This window comes from Saccostrea cucullata, unplaced genomic scaffold (assembly GCF_032062105.1).
Source record: "Saccostrea cucullata isolate Sc308-1 unplaced genomic scaffold, CSIRO_AGI_Scuc_v1 ctg126, whole genome shotgun sequence".
In the NCBI taxonomy this organism is placed as follows: Eukaryota; Metazoa; Mollusca; class Bivalvia; order Ostreida; family Ostreidae; genus Saccostrea; species Saccostrea cuccullata.
The window spans coordinates 335026-349449 of record NW_026928905.1 but is presented as its reverse complement, the minus strand read 5'-3'; the positions used below and the strand labels follow the sequence as shown (position 1 = coordinate 349449).

General features: G+C 30.7%; 1 protein-coding gene across 1 annotated transcript; it reads left to right on the top strand.

Moving 5' to 3' along the window:
• Positions 1–342: 342 nt before the first annotated feature.
• On the top strand, positions 343–13489 carry LOC134279126 (uncharacterized). Its single transcript, XM_062761477.1, has 17 exons — positions 343–373; positions 757–801; positions 992–1030; positions 4427–4549; positions 4782–5081; positions 5310–5402; positions 6486–6551; positions 6868–7161; positions 7363–7653; positions 7750–8034; positions 8163–8411; positions 8535–8585; positions 9820–10104; positions 10343–10612; positions 10902–11186; positions 11288–11429; positions 12950–13489. The coding sequence occupies exons 1-17, from the start codon at positions 355–357 to the stop codon at positions 13089–13091; spliced, it is 2979 nt and encodes a 992-aa protein (XP_062617461.1). The 5' UTR covers positions 343–354; the 3' UTR covers positions 13092–13489.
• Positions 13490–14424: the final 935 nt, after the last annotated feature.

Here is a 14424-nt window from a genome sequence, read left to right as displayed (position 1 = left end):
GGCGGCCTCCAAATATAATTATCTGGCGGCCGCTAGAAAAAATATTTTCTAACTGGCACTTACCGGCTTCCCTACCGATCAAACCTCTGGTGTTTCTAAGGATGGTGTCTTTTACTATTTTCACGAATCATTTTGTTAACTACATGGGTGATTGATAGCTGTTCGTTATCTTCTTATTTTAGATAAATATGTTATTTAACTAAAGGAATAATATGCAGTGTTAACACCCATGGGTTTATTATGCTGTTAAATTCAGGGTTAATATCGAATTCGATGTTCTTTCCTATTTAGAGAATTAGAGAATTATTGAACTTATGAATCACTCTTTTTTCTTCAGCTCGAAAATTTAGAAGGATGAAACTTTTTCCAGAAGGTACAATATATTCTATATATTGAATGTACACTTTTAAAATCACAAGCACTAGAGGTTTAATGAAACCTTCAATAAATCTTGAAAAAGTACGTCAATAATTTGTTTGAAATACAGTTTTTGATTATACTTATTCCGACACTTTTTACATATTTTTGGAACACACAACAAGAGTTTTTATATACCCAATATAATCCAATATTGAGCACACTAACAAGCAGGTGAGATTTTCAACCAAATTTGCATGAGCATTCACAATAATATTTTTAAATAATCTAATCACAATTTTTAACTGTATAATCATCAAAAACAACGAATAGATCAGATTTATTACTTTTGCGCAATGTTTATATATTTTTACTCATTTAACTTCATCTCTCATTTAGACTCCTTTGAAGGTCACGCTGGAAGTTTGCCTGACACATATAGAGGTAAAATACTAAAAATAAGTCAAATTTCAAAAATTCATTTTTTACATGAGCATCACCTAATTGAAAACAATGAGCTTTAAGATGAGGACAAAAATTAATATTTATGATTTATCTATGATTTATGGTGGTCATTTTTGACTCTATACTCATACTAAAATATAACATAAACCTTTAATTTTGTCTTTAACAGGGAGAGATGAAGAAATGTCAAAGATCCTCAGAGATTCAGGTATAGTTACTCGAATGGTTTAGAACAAATTATGTTTTTGAATAATGTTATTTAATTTAATTGCCCTTTCCTTCTCAAATAAGCCTATGGAATCTTAAAGAGATCTTTTTTCCTGCAGTGGTGGTGAAGTTTTCTGGTTTATTTGATTTACTGAGTACATGTAGCTTTACATATATAAATCTTACTGAGGGATTGAAAGTCTAAAGCCCTTGTAACAAGTTATTTTATCTCATTAAAAAAAATTGTTTTTCTTTACATCAATATTGTTTCATTTCATTTAAAACAAAAAGTTTTCCTTCACATCGGTGTTTTGGGAAATATAAGAAAACCATTTTAATTTAATGATTTTATGATGTAATATTCTAAAGATTCTTAATATTGATTTTCACTTTCTTTGTACATCCTTGACATTTGAGATTGAAACATTTGTGGAAATTCTTCTAAAAATTTAGCCACTTTTAATTTTGATTTACATTGTTACTATGAACTTTTGATATATTAACTTATTTTCTGCCTTACTTTTAAGCTGATTGTCCAAAAACGATTGTTAATATTGCTTTTTTTATACTTCTGTTTGCATTGTGTGTATATGTGTGTTAATTATTTCTGGTCCAGAAGGAATGACATGTAATCCTGTGTTAAGATTAAACACAAATACATCTTACACGTAGAAAAGCATGCATTAATGTCGACAGTTGACAATATAGATTGACTGATTGTATATTGTTTAACGTCCCTCTCGAGAATTTTTCACTAATGTGGAGACGCCACCACTTGTCGGTGGAGAGCAGCAAATTTTGTCCTATACTCGGCACTCACGGCCATTGAGCAGGGAGCCACTTAATGCGACACGGGACCTCGGTTTATACGGGTTCACAATAAAGGACATTTAATTGAACTTTACAAAAGGGGTGTTTTCCCTAATCCTACCCCTATTCTCCCCATCCACCTCTCACATCCTTTATTCTCCTCCCTTTCTTTCCGAATTCCATCTTAAATTCCTTCCTTCTCCCTTTTCTTTCTATCCCTTTAGCTCGAACCTTTTCATTCAGTTCCTAATTACCCTGTTTGACCCCTCAAAATCTACTTAGAGACAAAGAGCAGTTCGATATGACATGTCAGCTAGTTTTGTTGATGTTTGTTTAAAACTGGAACAGAAAACAATGACTGGTGTCATGTATCGGGAATCTGATATAATAATTTGTAATTTGTTTTGAATTTTAACCACCAATATCTAAGTTTTAATTGATACCCGAATGCTTAAGTATAAAAACATTTTAAAGTTTGAACCGTTATTTATTGTTGAAAAATTCATCAAGAACTGAACACATAGCCCTCTTTACCACTTGGTGAGTTCGATTTCCAATTTTTTTTTATTAATATCTCTAAGTTGTTTATGATTCTTACTACTTCTTACTACAAGAATTCAGTTATATTTTCTTCGAATGGAATCGGTTAAGGTCTTTTTTTTAATTAAAAAATTTTCTGTAGTCCTTTGAATGGAGACAGATGAAGCTAAAATCGGTATGTTGTCATGATAACAAAAATGCCCGAAACATAATGCTTGAAATAAATTTGCATGATTTTATCTTTAGTTCGAATATTTTAGAAACAAGAAATACATGTATATACTAAATATTTTTCACCTTTTTTCGATTTAATCTTTTTTGTTGTTTTACACTTCTATTCTTTTAATATAACAATCAAAATAATTATATCATTTGCGGTTTAAAATAAAGTTCTAAAAATGTCAAAAAATGTTTTATGACAACAAACATGAACTCTGGAATAAGGTACCTAGTCACTTCAAAAGAATCAGAAGAAATGAGTGTAGATACAATCTTCACAGTGTACAATTGTGGCGTGTCTCAGCACCCAGTAGTTTTGTGTGTATTTGTCCCTTTAAACCCATCAAAGGAGGTCCGCACTGAAAGACCATGACAAACAGCTTTATATGCCTCTAACTCATCGCAGTTTAATTACAGTGAATAAATTTGATATCCAACGTACAGTACATTTGTACTTGATTTAACACAAAGGTAAATCATTATTAATTACAATAATATTTGTCAACTGATTTATGGAAGGCGTATTGGAATAAAATCATATTAGAACTTAAACTAGTCATGTATTACACATTTATCTAAAAATAACTTAGATTTTTACTTATGCGTGAACCAAGTTACCCTTTAAAATATAGAAAGGATAATATCCGATATCTCTTTTATTAGATCGATTCAAAGAGACAGAATAATTAAGGAAATGATAGATTGTAATAAGATACTTTTGTTTATACATGAGATTCCATCTTGTTTAGGAAATTTTGAACTTTTGAAGGTCCATGTTTGCTCTGCTCATATTTTGTATAGTTTGATGGACTTTGGGCTTGAAAACTGTTCGTTATCCCCATATATTTTAAAACATGAAGATTATTTTTAGAAAGCTGAATATGATTGACATATTTTATGTATTGAACTCTATCTAAGGCCATTATTTTAAAAAGACTTAAATTATTGATTCTTGAAGACAATGCTGAGAGTTTGAAATCAAAATATAACAGAGGCAGTGTTACAATTGATTTTGCTTTTTACCACAATGAATTGTTCTTTGATAGATATTAACCCCCTCCAAATATACTTTAATATACTAGCATTATTTAATGTGATACATACACCATTTACACTTGCTAGACTAAATATGGGAGAAGAAAATCTTTCTCAAGCTTTAAGTTTTATTTATTTATTTATTTATTTATTTTTGTTTTGTTACTAACAAGTAACGCATTTATCTACTAAAAGTTATTATGCTGGCTAAGAGAAGAGGAATTCATCAGTAAAATGTTACAACTGACAGGTTTGGCAGAAAAATTCCACTCGATTCTCAACAATAAGAAATTTGAAGAAAACTGATACTTCAGTTCAAATGAAGATTTTTTTGAATTTTTATTAATCTTCTTAATGTTTTCACACACTGAATGCTTCAATCTCAATACATTTAATCAATTAACATTTGCCAAAATAATGATGCATTCTTGTATATCTTAATATTAGAAAAATCATATGGAATCATGAGGATTGTTCGGCAGGGCTTAATTTGATAACTACTTTTACGCAGGTTTTTCTAAAGTTGTATAAGTTTGTTAGATTTTTATGAATTTAATAAAAAAGTCACTCTTTGTAATCGCTTTTCTTGTTTTAACTATATTAAATCAGTTGAATTTATATCTGTTATTTCAATTTCATGCAAGGACAAACATAAAAACATTTGCTGGATTGGACCTAATCAAGATTTTTTTTTTATTTTTAATCCCTCTCCTCTGTGATAAATACATGTATTATATACATTCCTTAGTACTTTATTTTGTAATTAAATTACACATTTACATTGTACTTAAAGACGAGGAATTGGTGGAAGATGAGCCAATCAGCAAAGAAGAAAAGGAGTCATCTGAAAAACAAACTCCGCGGCCAAGCCGCTTTCAACCTCCAAAACAGCCAAAGGAGAAAAAGGAAGTCATTCGTGAGTTACTGCTCTTCCAGATAAGCTTTTTAAAAATATGAATACAATATGGCTATGTTTTGTAATTTTTTTCCAAAAATATATATCAGAGAGAATATTTTGTCTGTTAATGGAATAGCATTAGACTGCAAGAATTCATAGTGGAAAATGTTGGAGAAGGGGGTTCTTCTTGAATAAAGAAAACACATGTTATATAATCCTAGTGCGATGCCTTCTGTATTTATTATTATAGATAAGAAACCAATTCGTAGAAACAAGACAAAGGTTCCTCGCGTTCGGACACTAAATGTGACCCCGGGAGTCAAAGAAGTAAAAGTAACATGGGAAATATTTCCCAAAGAGGAATTTAGTGACATTCAATTCATTGTTCAGTGGAGAAAGAAAGGTGAACAGAAAGGTTGGCGGAGAGGTGAAAGTACGAAACTCATCTACATCATCAAAAACCTGGCTCCGGAAACAGAGTATGAAGTCAAGGTTGCCGCCTTGTGGGAGAGAATTATATCTCCATCAGAGCAAACAAATGTGACAACTGGTATTTGTTTCTTAATTAAATGGCTTTAACTTAAACTTAACATTAACTCAGATACATGCAGTCAATGGCAAATTTCACCAATGCAATGTACGAATTACAAATTAAAACAAAGCGAAAATGTTTGGTGCCAATTTTATTCCACTATATGTATATTAAATCAAATAAATTTTATGAAGTATTCGTAGACTGCATAATTCCTTTTTAAAAAGATCCTTTCTTTTTTATAAGAACCATTGCCACCTACACCAGAGAACGACAAAGAAGAATTACACTCAGCTGTTGATTCACCAAGCGACACTCCTGTCGAGTACGCTCAAAGAAGTAAGAGTTAAAGTTTATATAATTACACAAAAAACAAATGATCAATTATAACTTGAATCTTTAATTATTGAGAAATGTAACGTATATTTTTGCATTCATGATCACTAAAAAACTTTACCCATTTTCTTATATTTATAATTTCCTAGTATCATTAAAAAAATGAAACATTTCGTATATTCATTTTAAATTAGAACATTTACCTATATTTTTTGTATTCAAGATACAGTTAATTCTCGATAAACCGCCACCTTTTGTAATTTAGAAATCATGGCGTTATAACGAATTTGGCGATGAATTGAATTTCCCACGTTTAGGAAAAAGTCCAGTTGACCGTTCTTAGAACACAATTTAGTGTTTCTATTTTGTAACATGTACATGTACATATTAAAACATATTTCTAAGTTTTTTTTTCAAGTAATTTTTTATGTACAATTTCGCTAAAACAAAATGTGCAGTTATGAAATAAAGACAAGCACATGTGGATGATTAAATCTGCACGAATACTGAAAAAAAAATGCTGGGTTCACGTGTGATATATTGCATAAAAATGAATTCTTGGAAAATTCATTGTTTAAGCCATCATTGTTAATAAAACGTTCACAATTTATACCGTATAATTATTTTTTTAAGCAAATTTTGCATTGTTTAAAGCAGAGATCATCAAAATAATATCGTTATCTTGTTCTTAAACAACGACCGCCTTCGTGGCAAAGCCGTCACTAAATGATTTTTATTAAACAGAAAACAAAATTATCATAACAGTTCATGTTAAAATCATTGTTTATTTGATTCTTTTTAATTATTTAATTGCATAACCTTATATTTTTGCATGCTTTACAACAGGGATAGCGTCAAAAAGCTTCACTACCACATGCACCTGTGGCGGTATATCGATTTATACATTAAAAATGGACGTTTGTTGTGAAAACAGGGTGGCGGATGGCTACATTATAAAGAGAATATTATATACTTTAAAAACGTTCTTGGCAAATCATTTACCTAAAATTTTTTTTTTTGGCGATATTCAAATTGACTGTACATTAAAAACCTTACCTATTTGACTTGTATTCATTATATTCTCAGAACTTTGTGCAATTATCGTTAATGACCGTAAAGGTGGGATGCATACTGAGCTAAATATCAGATCACGTAAGTGCTGTTTATGTTAAATAAATCGATCATCAGTTTTTTTTCGGATTAAATGAAAATGTCCTTTTTATTTGTTTATCAATTATACTCTAATATTTATCAACTTTCACTTTCCTATAGAATTAAGAGTGTATAAGTGTTGCACTCAGCCATAAGCACGTTTGTTAATTCAATCAAACAATATTTATGTTTGGATTTTATTTTGATATTTACATGAAAGCTATATATTTGTGTTTTATATCTGTTAAATATCTAAATCCAGGTCTACTTTGTTTACGATTTGATTCATCAGTACGTGTTCATTTATTTCATTTAGGAGAAATTTTTGACTTCTTTGACAAAGTCTTGCGTTTCAAAACTGTTGTCAAATTGGAAAATCAAACAAGAGAGAAGGTGCGAGACTGGTTTAAAGCATTGGATAGAAGTAAAATGTTTGACGGATTCGAAATGTTCGTGTGTGTCCTCATAGGTTTTGGTGATTACAATGGATTTTATGGATGTGATGGTGAAATGGTTACCTTTCATGAAATTTACAAGCAAACCAGGGAGAAGTTTGGCAAAAAGCCAAAAATTATTCTTGTGGACATCATAAATATCCCCTCCTCAAAAGGTATCACTGTTTACTACCAAGTTTTCTGTGCTAAGAAATATGGAATGATGCATAGAAAACAATCTTTTCATTTGAATTTTACCCTTTTCTATTATACAATAAAATTAAAAAGATGGGAAATTCAAAAATAACTTTGAATTTTGAAACATGCCTTTAACTTAGTATTTATTCATAATTAAAACATAAAGATTTTCAATATAGTGCCATCGATGAAAAGTGCCGACGTACGAATAATGGAAAACTCCTCCAGGGAAGTTGTTCTTGAGTGGACACCGCCGCGCTACCAGGAGAGTGATATCCAGTTTCACATAGAATGTTTCAAAGGCTCAAATAAAGTAATGGAAGTATACCAACCAAACACTCGTATAGAATTTGAAAATCTAGAACCAAACACGCATTATAGATTCCATGTAACGCCGATTCTTAGAAAGGAAGGGAAGCCATACGGAAGTTCAGTATATGCAAAAATTAAAACCAAGGCAAGAATAAAAGGTACATGTATTGCTATTAATTTTTTAAAGGAAACAAACACATAAAAGAATCTATGATGAAGAAGATAAACATTTTCTGTTTAATTTTCTTTGACAGATACGGATAGTTTAGAAGTTCGAAATTTGTGTGCACAGAGACTCTCAGAAAAAGAGATACTGATGTTCTGGCATCCCCCTGGAATCAAGAAAACTAGTCATTTGTCTTACGTAATTTCCTGGGTAGATCAGACTAATCTTACCAAACGTTCAGAAATGGAAACAAAGAAAAATTCGTGTATTCTAAATGGTCTGCAGTCCAATTCAGAGCAGCTGGTTAAAGTGGCTGTTAAAGCATATGACAAGACCTTTTTCCCTCTTAGTTGCCATGTTCCACAATTTGAAGGTAAACATAAAAGTCTAGCATATTAAAGTATCTCTACGATTGCTTTCATATTTATTACCTTTTAAGTACAATTCCAAAGTTATTTTTTGAAAAAGTTGTTTTATTTACAGAGTCTCGTTTTCTTTTAGATGTTTTGAGACCTACTCAAGTGACGGCAATAGCAGAATCACATTCGGTGTTTTGGGTGGATTGGCAATTTCCAATAGATAAACAAGAACTTATTGAAAAGTTCATCGTTCATTGTTCAGAATGCTTGTCTTTCAGAAATAACCGTACAAGGTCTTTTGAAGTTATAAAAGACCTACGGAGTTTACCGGTAAACTATATACCGGAACTTTTTTATCATTACGTAAAAGTGTCACCAATAGCCAAGGAGGGTTAGTACCTGAGATGATCTTTTGTGCTTTAATTCGATTAATGAAAAAAGCTTCTTTTATGAGTATGTAAATGTAAGTTATTAAAATTATTTTTTCAATAAAATACCTATCTTTTTTTCACAGTTTCCTCCAGTGAAAAAGTCCATGAGTCGCTTATTGCTCGAATTGAAACCGGTGAGTGACCAAATAATCAAACAAACTAATTTATGTAAAATTAACAGACATTTTTTGATATTTTGAAGATAAATACATTTATCACTTAGTTTGAGTTTTTGTTTTAACATTTAGTGTTTTCCTGCATTAAACAAACGGACTCCCCACAGAGTTTCAAAATATAAACATAAAACATCAAATAAACATCTTTCTACTTTTACTACTAATTTTAAATAACTACAAATAATTTTTATTTTAGTGCTTTAAGAAAGGGGAAGTTGTATCACATTAAATTTACGCAAGGGATTGACCATTTTGATATTTGATTGTTGTGTTACAAACTGACGTCAAATAAGCATTTTACAATATACTCAGTATTTAAGTTTATTAAAAAAAAAACGGTCAAAAATCGTAACTATAGGTAATACCTAAAAGTTAATGTGTATAATTTTCAACAAATCAAATTCGACACTTTGATGAAATAAAATCTTAAACAATCAAGATTTATAAATACACAGGAATCGCATTATAATAAATTGCGACTATTTTCGACAGGTTGCAACGAAGAGATAAATCCATTTTAGTTTCCAAGAAGGACAATTCTTGGAAAAGAATTTTTAACTGTATATACACAAGCAAATATGCTTCTTCAAAATTGAGAAATTCATGGTCCCTGGGCCAGGGGTTCTAATTTAATATACAACTTTATATCATTTTATAGAGAAACACAACATATATTTATAAAATATTTTCTGTTATTCTTGATATTAAGGACAGATGATACAAACAAACTTTTGTAAAAAAAAAATTGAAAATAACACTTTGAGTCATGTTTTAACGATTAAAATGAAGTTTCACCGCGTTATTTTTAATTTTTTATTCAAATTTTCAAAAAAAAGGGATTTGAAGTGAAAAATATTTGTAAAAATTAATAAGGATGGTTTCACAGAGGAAGAATTTAGAACAACATAGAAGGTTAACACTTTCTTTATATTCTAGATTTATTATTTGCATCATTTACAATGAAACAAAGAAATATATACCAATCCAGGCATCTTTTTTGTTTGTATCATCTGTCCTTAAATAATACAAATGGATGTTTGAGCATTGTATTTAAGATGATCATTAATTGATGTCCTCACTTTTATTGAGGACAAATATAACAATTACAAGGACAGTTTGGAATTTATTTTGTGTTCTGTTACATGTATACTTGTGTGATGGCTAAGACCCTTGGGATGTTTGCCTTTTATAGATAAAGCACTGAGGCTATTTGTCTCTTCAAAAACCAGCAACTCGTGTGAGCTTATATGGTGGGTGGATATACAGGACAGAGAAATGGTTTCCACCTACACGGCACATTGTTCACCCTCAGATCCGAAGAAGAAAAAGTTTAAGCCAGTCCCCCTCAAGCTTGGGCCTGAATGTCGCCAAACTCATGAAATAGTAAACCTGGAGAGCGACACGACTTACTTTGTATCGATCTACCATCAGAGGAAGATGTACACACAACAGATTAAAGTGAAGACTCTTCCCAAAGGTGAGCAACTCTAACTGAAATTTATTGGAATAGAGTTGTTTTTCATGCCATAGGCAATTTTGAAGAAATAAATATAATCCATAAATTAAACAATTATTAATTATCCATTCATGGCACCTGATCCCACCTCTGATGTTTTGGAGGTCCGTGTTTGCTCTGCTCCTATTTTGTATTGTTTTATGGACTTTTGATTTTGAATACTGTTCGTTATCTAAATATGTTTCATTTCTTTTAATAGGCAATCCAGAAAATCTTGAAATCACATTTGTGTCCTCATTCGAGGTGATCTTAACTTGGTCGCAAAACTTTAAATCCGGAGAAACGGAGAACACATACGTTGTAGAATATAAATGTGACCCCACTATAATGAAGAAGACTATACGGTTGACGACGTCCGAATGTTCTATACATCTTACGGACCTTCTTCCGGATGTTGAGTACGAGGTCTCCGTCAAAAACAAAGAAAAAGGAGACCCGTCTGTTAAAACGTTCAGGACACCAAAATTTGGTAAACCGGGAAAAAAATTGAAAGAGAGAATTGACTGTATTTATATAAAATATCCAACCGTAAATTAAAGTAAAATATTTTCCAATTTTTAATATTTTAAAGTTTCATTGTACATGTATTTTTAACAGCCATAACTACTGATAATATTTTAAAGTTTCATTGTACATATATATTTAATTGTTGAACAGCCATAACTACTAGTATTTCAATTGTTTCCATTAAATGTTTTGCTAAAAGATAATATTAAGAATTTATATTAAGCTATCATCATTACGATTTAATTTTGAAGGGCCGAATAATTTACAGCACCAGGTGACGTCATCAGAGATAACAGTGACCTGGGAAAGTGCTGTTCTACCCGAAAATTCTACAGAGTTGCTACAGTACCTAATTTTCCTAGAAAGGGAAGATGGAAATAGAGAAAAGGGGATGATCATAAAAGACACCGCCTTACAATTTCATTGCATATTTAGTAATCTATGGTCATCGACGTCGTATGCTATCAAGTGTTTTACACTTATTGATGGGAAACGGAAATACGCTCCAATAGTGATCAAAACAAAAACCAAAAGCGGTAATTATTTCTAACATTTTCTCAAAAGTTTTCAACTGAACAGTATTTCAAGCTCAGAAAGTTTTTCCTTATTTTAAAACAAGGTTTCTTTTTATTGTTAGACAATCTGCGAACTCTATTGGAACCAAGGGGTGACAATTTCATTATTTCCTTTGCTACCCGTGAATTGAGAACTGATGCATTACTGCAAACTGGTGTATATTGTGCAGATTTGTTCTTAACATTTCAAGAGGAATTTTACAGGTGTGACAAAACCGTAAATCTTAGTTCAGTTAATGTGCAGTGATCTTTCCTAATCGAATTGCGTCTGTCTTCCTTTTAAATGCATGTCTGTTTTGATATTAACCGCAATACTTTTGCCATTTTCTTTCGTAATATTTTTGCCATTTTCTTTTACATCCTAAAACATGCATCTACCCTTGAAGAAGCCTGGAAATGTAATTATCAAAATGCAGGCTACATTTAGTTTGTGATTAAAATAACAATTTAGGACACAATTAAATTCCGTTTACTGAAAACATGATAACAAATATATCAATTTCACCATTCATGGTCAAAATTAAAAATGTCCTTGATATTATATTTTCTTTTTAATAACCCTCAACTTTAATTTAATCGACGATATATACAAATGTAAACAGCCTCACTCTGCTTTAGAATGCTTATAATGCCGTAATTCGCGCCTTTTTCTCATGGTTTATCATACTCTGGTTTGTAGGAATAAATTGAATAAAATTTCAGACGTCATATATCGATAACTTGTATTTTTACTGAAAATATAGAGTTTTTATTTTCTTTTTCCGCAAAAAAAACAGCTGTCAGCTGGGTTCTGTATGAAAATGGTACCTTTGCAGTCCGATGCAAATTTTTTCATCAGCCATTTAAGAATTAAACAAACATTGAAGTGAAATTTAATATAATTTATGTAAAAATTTCACACATTCCATGTAAGTTGAATTTAAAAGAACGATAACTCTTTGCAAAATTAAATTTCGTTATTCCCCTTTGATGATGTAAAATATGACGTAACTTCAAGGCCATTTGCGGGGTATTTTTATCACAACATGATAAACACAATCGGTATCATTAAAAAATTTAAATCTTCGTCTTTATGACAGAAACAAATAAATACACAAAGTTGAAAGAGAGTTTATTGTCTTTGTCCGAACAAATGTGTCCGATGCATGGAATTTGTATGTTATATTTCCTTCAAAAAGAGGTTTTTCAGAAAACATGAAAACAAATATATCAATTTCTTCATAGTCAAAATTAAAAAGGCTGTTAACTATTCTTTTGAATTTGGAAATTTTATTTTATACAAACAAACAGCTATGTTCAACCAAACAAGAGAAAAAGATTTAAATATGTATGTTAAGGAACAAGCCAATATATTTTTTCATCAGCATTTAAGGATTATGTAAAATAATAGAACAGTTTCACAAATTCTTACTTTTTAAATGCGGTGACTATATGACTTAGATGAAACTAGATGAACAGCTTTCCATAGTGGAGAAAGTAATGTCTTAACAAAATGCAGGAATTTAATAAAAGATTCAAGGAAGAAAACTTACAGAAAATTGAAAATATGAAACATCATTTTATCGGAGACAATATTTTTTTCACATTTGGTCTTTTTTTAGATAACCTTAACCTTGGATCAAGCAATATTCACCACCCGTTCCTTTATTTTATGACGTGATTTTTTTTCTTTACACTTTACCAAATAATATATAATAATATTTCAATTTTCGTTTTTTCTTCAGTAAATCTGTGGATGAGATGCTAGATCTCATTGATCTGAGTAATGAGGATCTGAAAGCATACACAGTGACCAACATCAAATACCCTATAGACAAGGTGATGCTGGACACACCAAAGCCAGACGTCGAAGAAGACGTTGAATGAACTGAATTATTTCCAACACCTTTGTGGGTGGAAAGCAGTTCTTTTTATGCTGGCTAATTGTTATAATTAAACATATGTCCTATATCACAACATCGACAGAGACTGTTACCTGAAAGAGAATACATATATTGATATGAAAACAAGTTAGCTTATTAGTTGCCTTTCATGTATTTTTGTATATCCTGATATAAATGGATAGATGTTAATATACGTAACTGATTGATATAACAAAGAAATACTCCTACATCAGCGACTTCAGATGTTTGTAAGCAGCATTGGAGAGAGTACTTTGTTGTTTTGTCCTAAAGGTTGTAAACTAAGATTCATTAACTCTGCACTAAAGGCCAACTCTTCGTTAATTGAATATTGGGATTTATAATTAATTTTTCTCTTAATCAAAAAACCACATTTCACGTGAAATATAGAAAATCAAAATTCATATTAAAAATACTCAATTTACTTGAATTCTTTTATTAAAAACTTCAATTTACTTTAGTATAAACTTGTTGAGACGTATCTTGGTGTTTGACTTCATGAGCAGAAAGCCTTTGTTAAACCTTGCAATTTTCGTCCTTGAACAACTTTTTTTATCACTATACAATTGTTAGTGTTTGGAAATTTCAAACTTAACAATTTGCTTTTTACCAAATTGATGCAACAAATCTTTAATCACCGATGTTTGCCTTCCTCTCATATTTAAATGTACTTTTTCTTATAGCGTAAACTTGATAATATTGATCAAAACTATTGACTCTAGAAAAATGAATTAGAAAAAATTACAGCATTTGCGGTACAGTTACACATTATACTAGGCGATAATATCAGCTGTTTAGCGTGACGTCATAGAAACCTCACTTCATAGATTGCGTGTAATTACCGCCTACTTTTTTTATTGATTTTAAAGTCTTACCAAGGAATGCAATGAATTCATTAAATTGATAGTAACTTGTACCTTCATCAGGTCAAACTGTGTATAAAACAATTAGCTCCTATAACGTATAATTACGACAAAGAATGTCTAAATCTTTAAAGTGGATGCATTGCTGTTCTCAATTTCCCTCTCAAAAATGTGGGAGTATTTTGTAGTTTGGCAGCTCTTTTCATTGGTTTTTTTTTTGAAAGACATCAAGTTGTTTATTATTTATCTGGAACTCCAATTCGACAGGTTACAAATAAGTAATTAGTTGTCGATATAAATAGAGTGTGAAGATATGAAGCCTTTTCATATGCAGAAATACCTGCAGGAAAAAGTTCCTAATTACTCCTCCTCAAGGAAAGAGACCTTAAACTGGATTTTAAAAAAACATTTCTAAAACTTTAACTTGTATTTGCC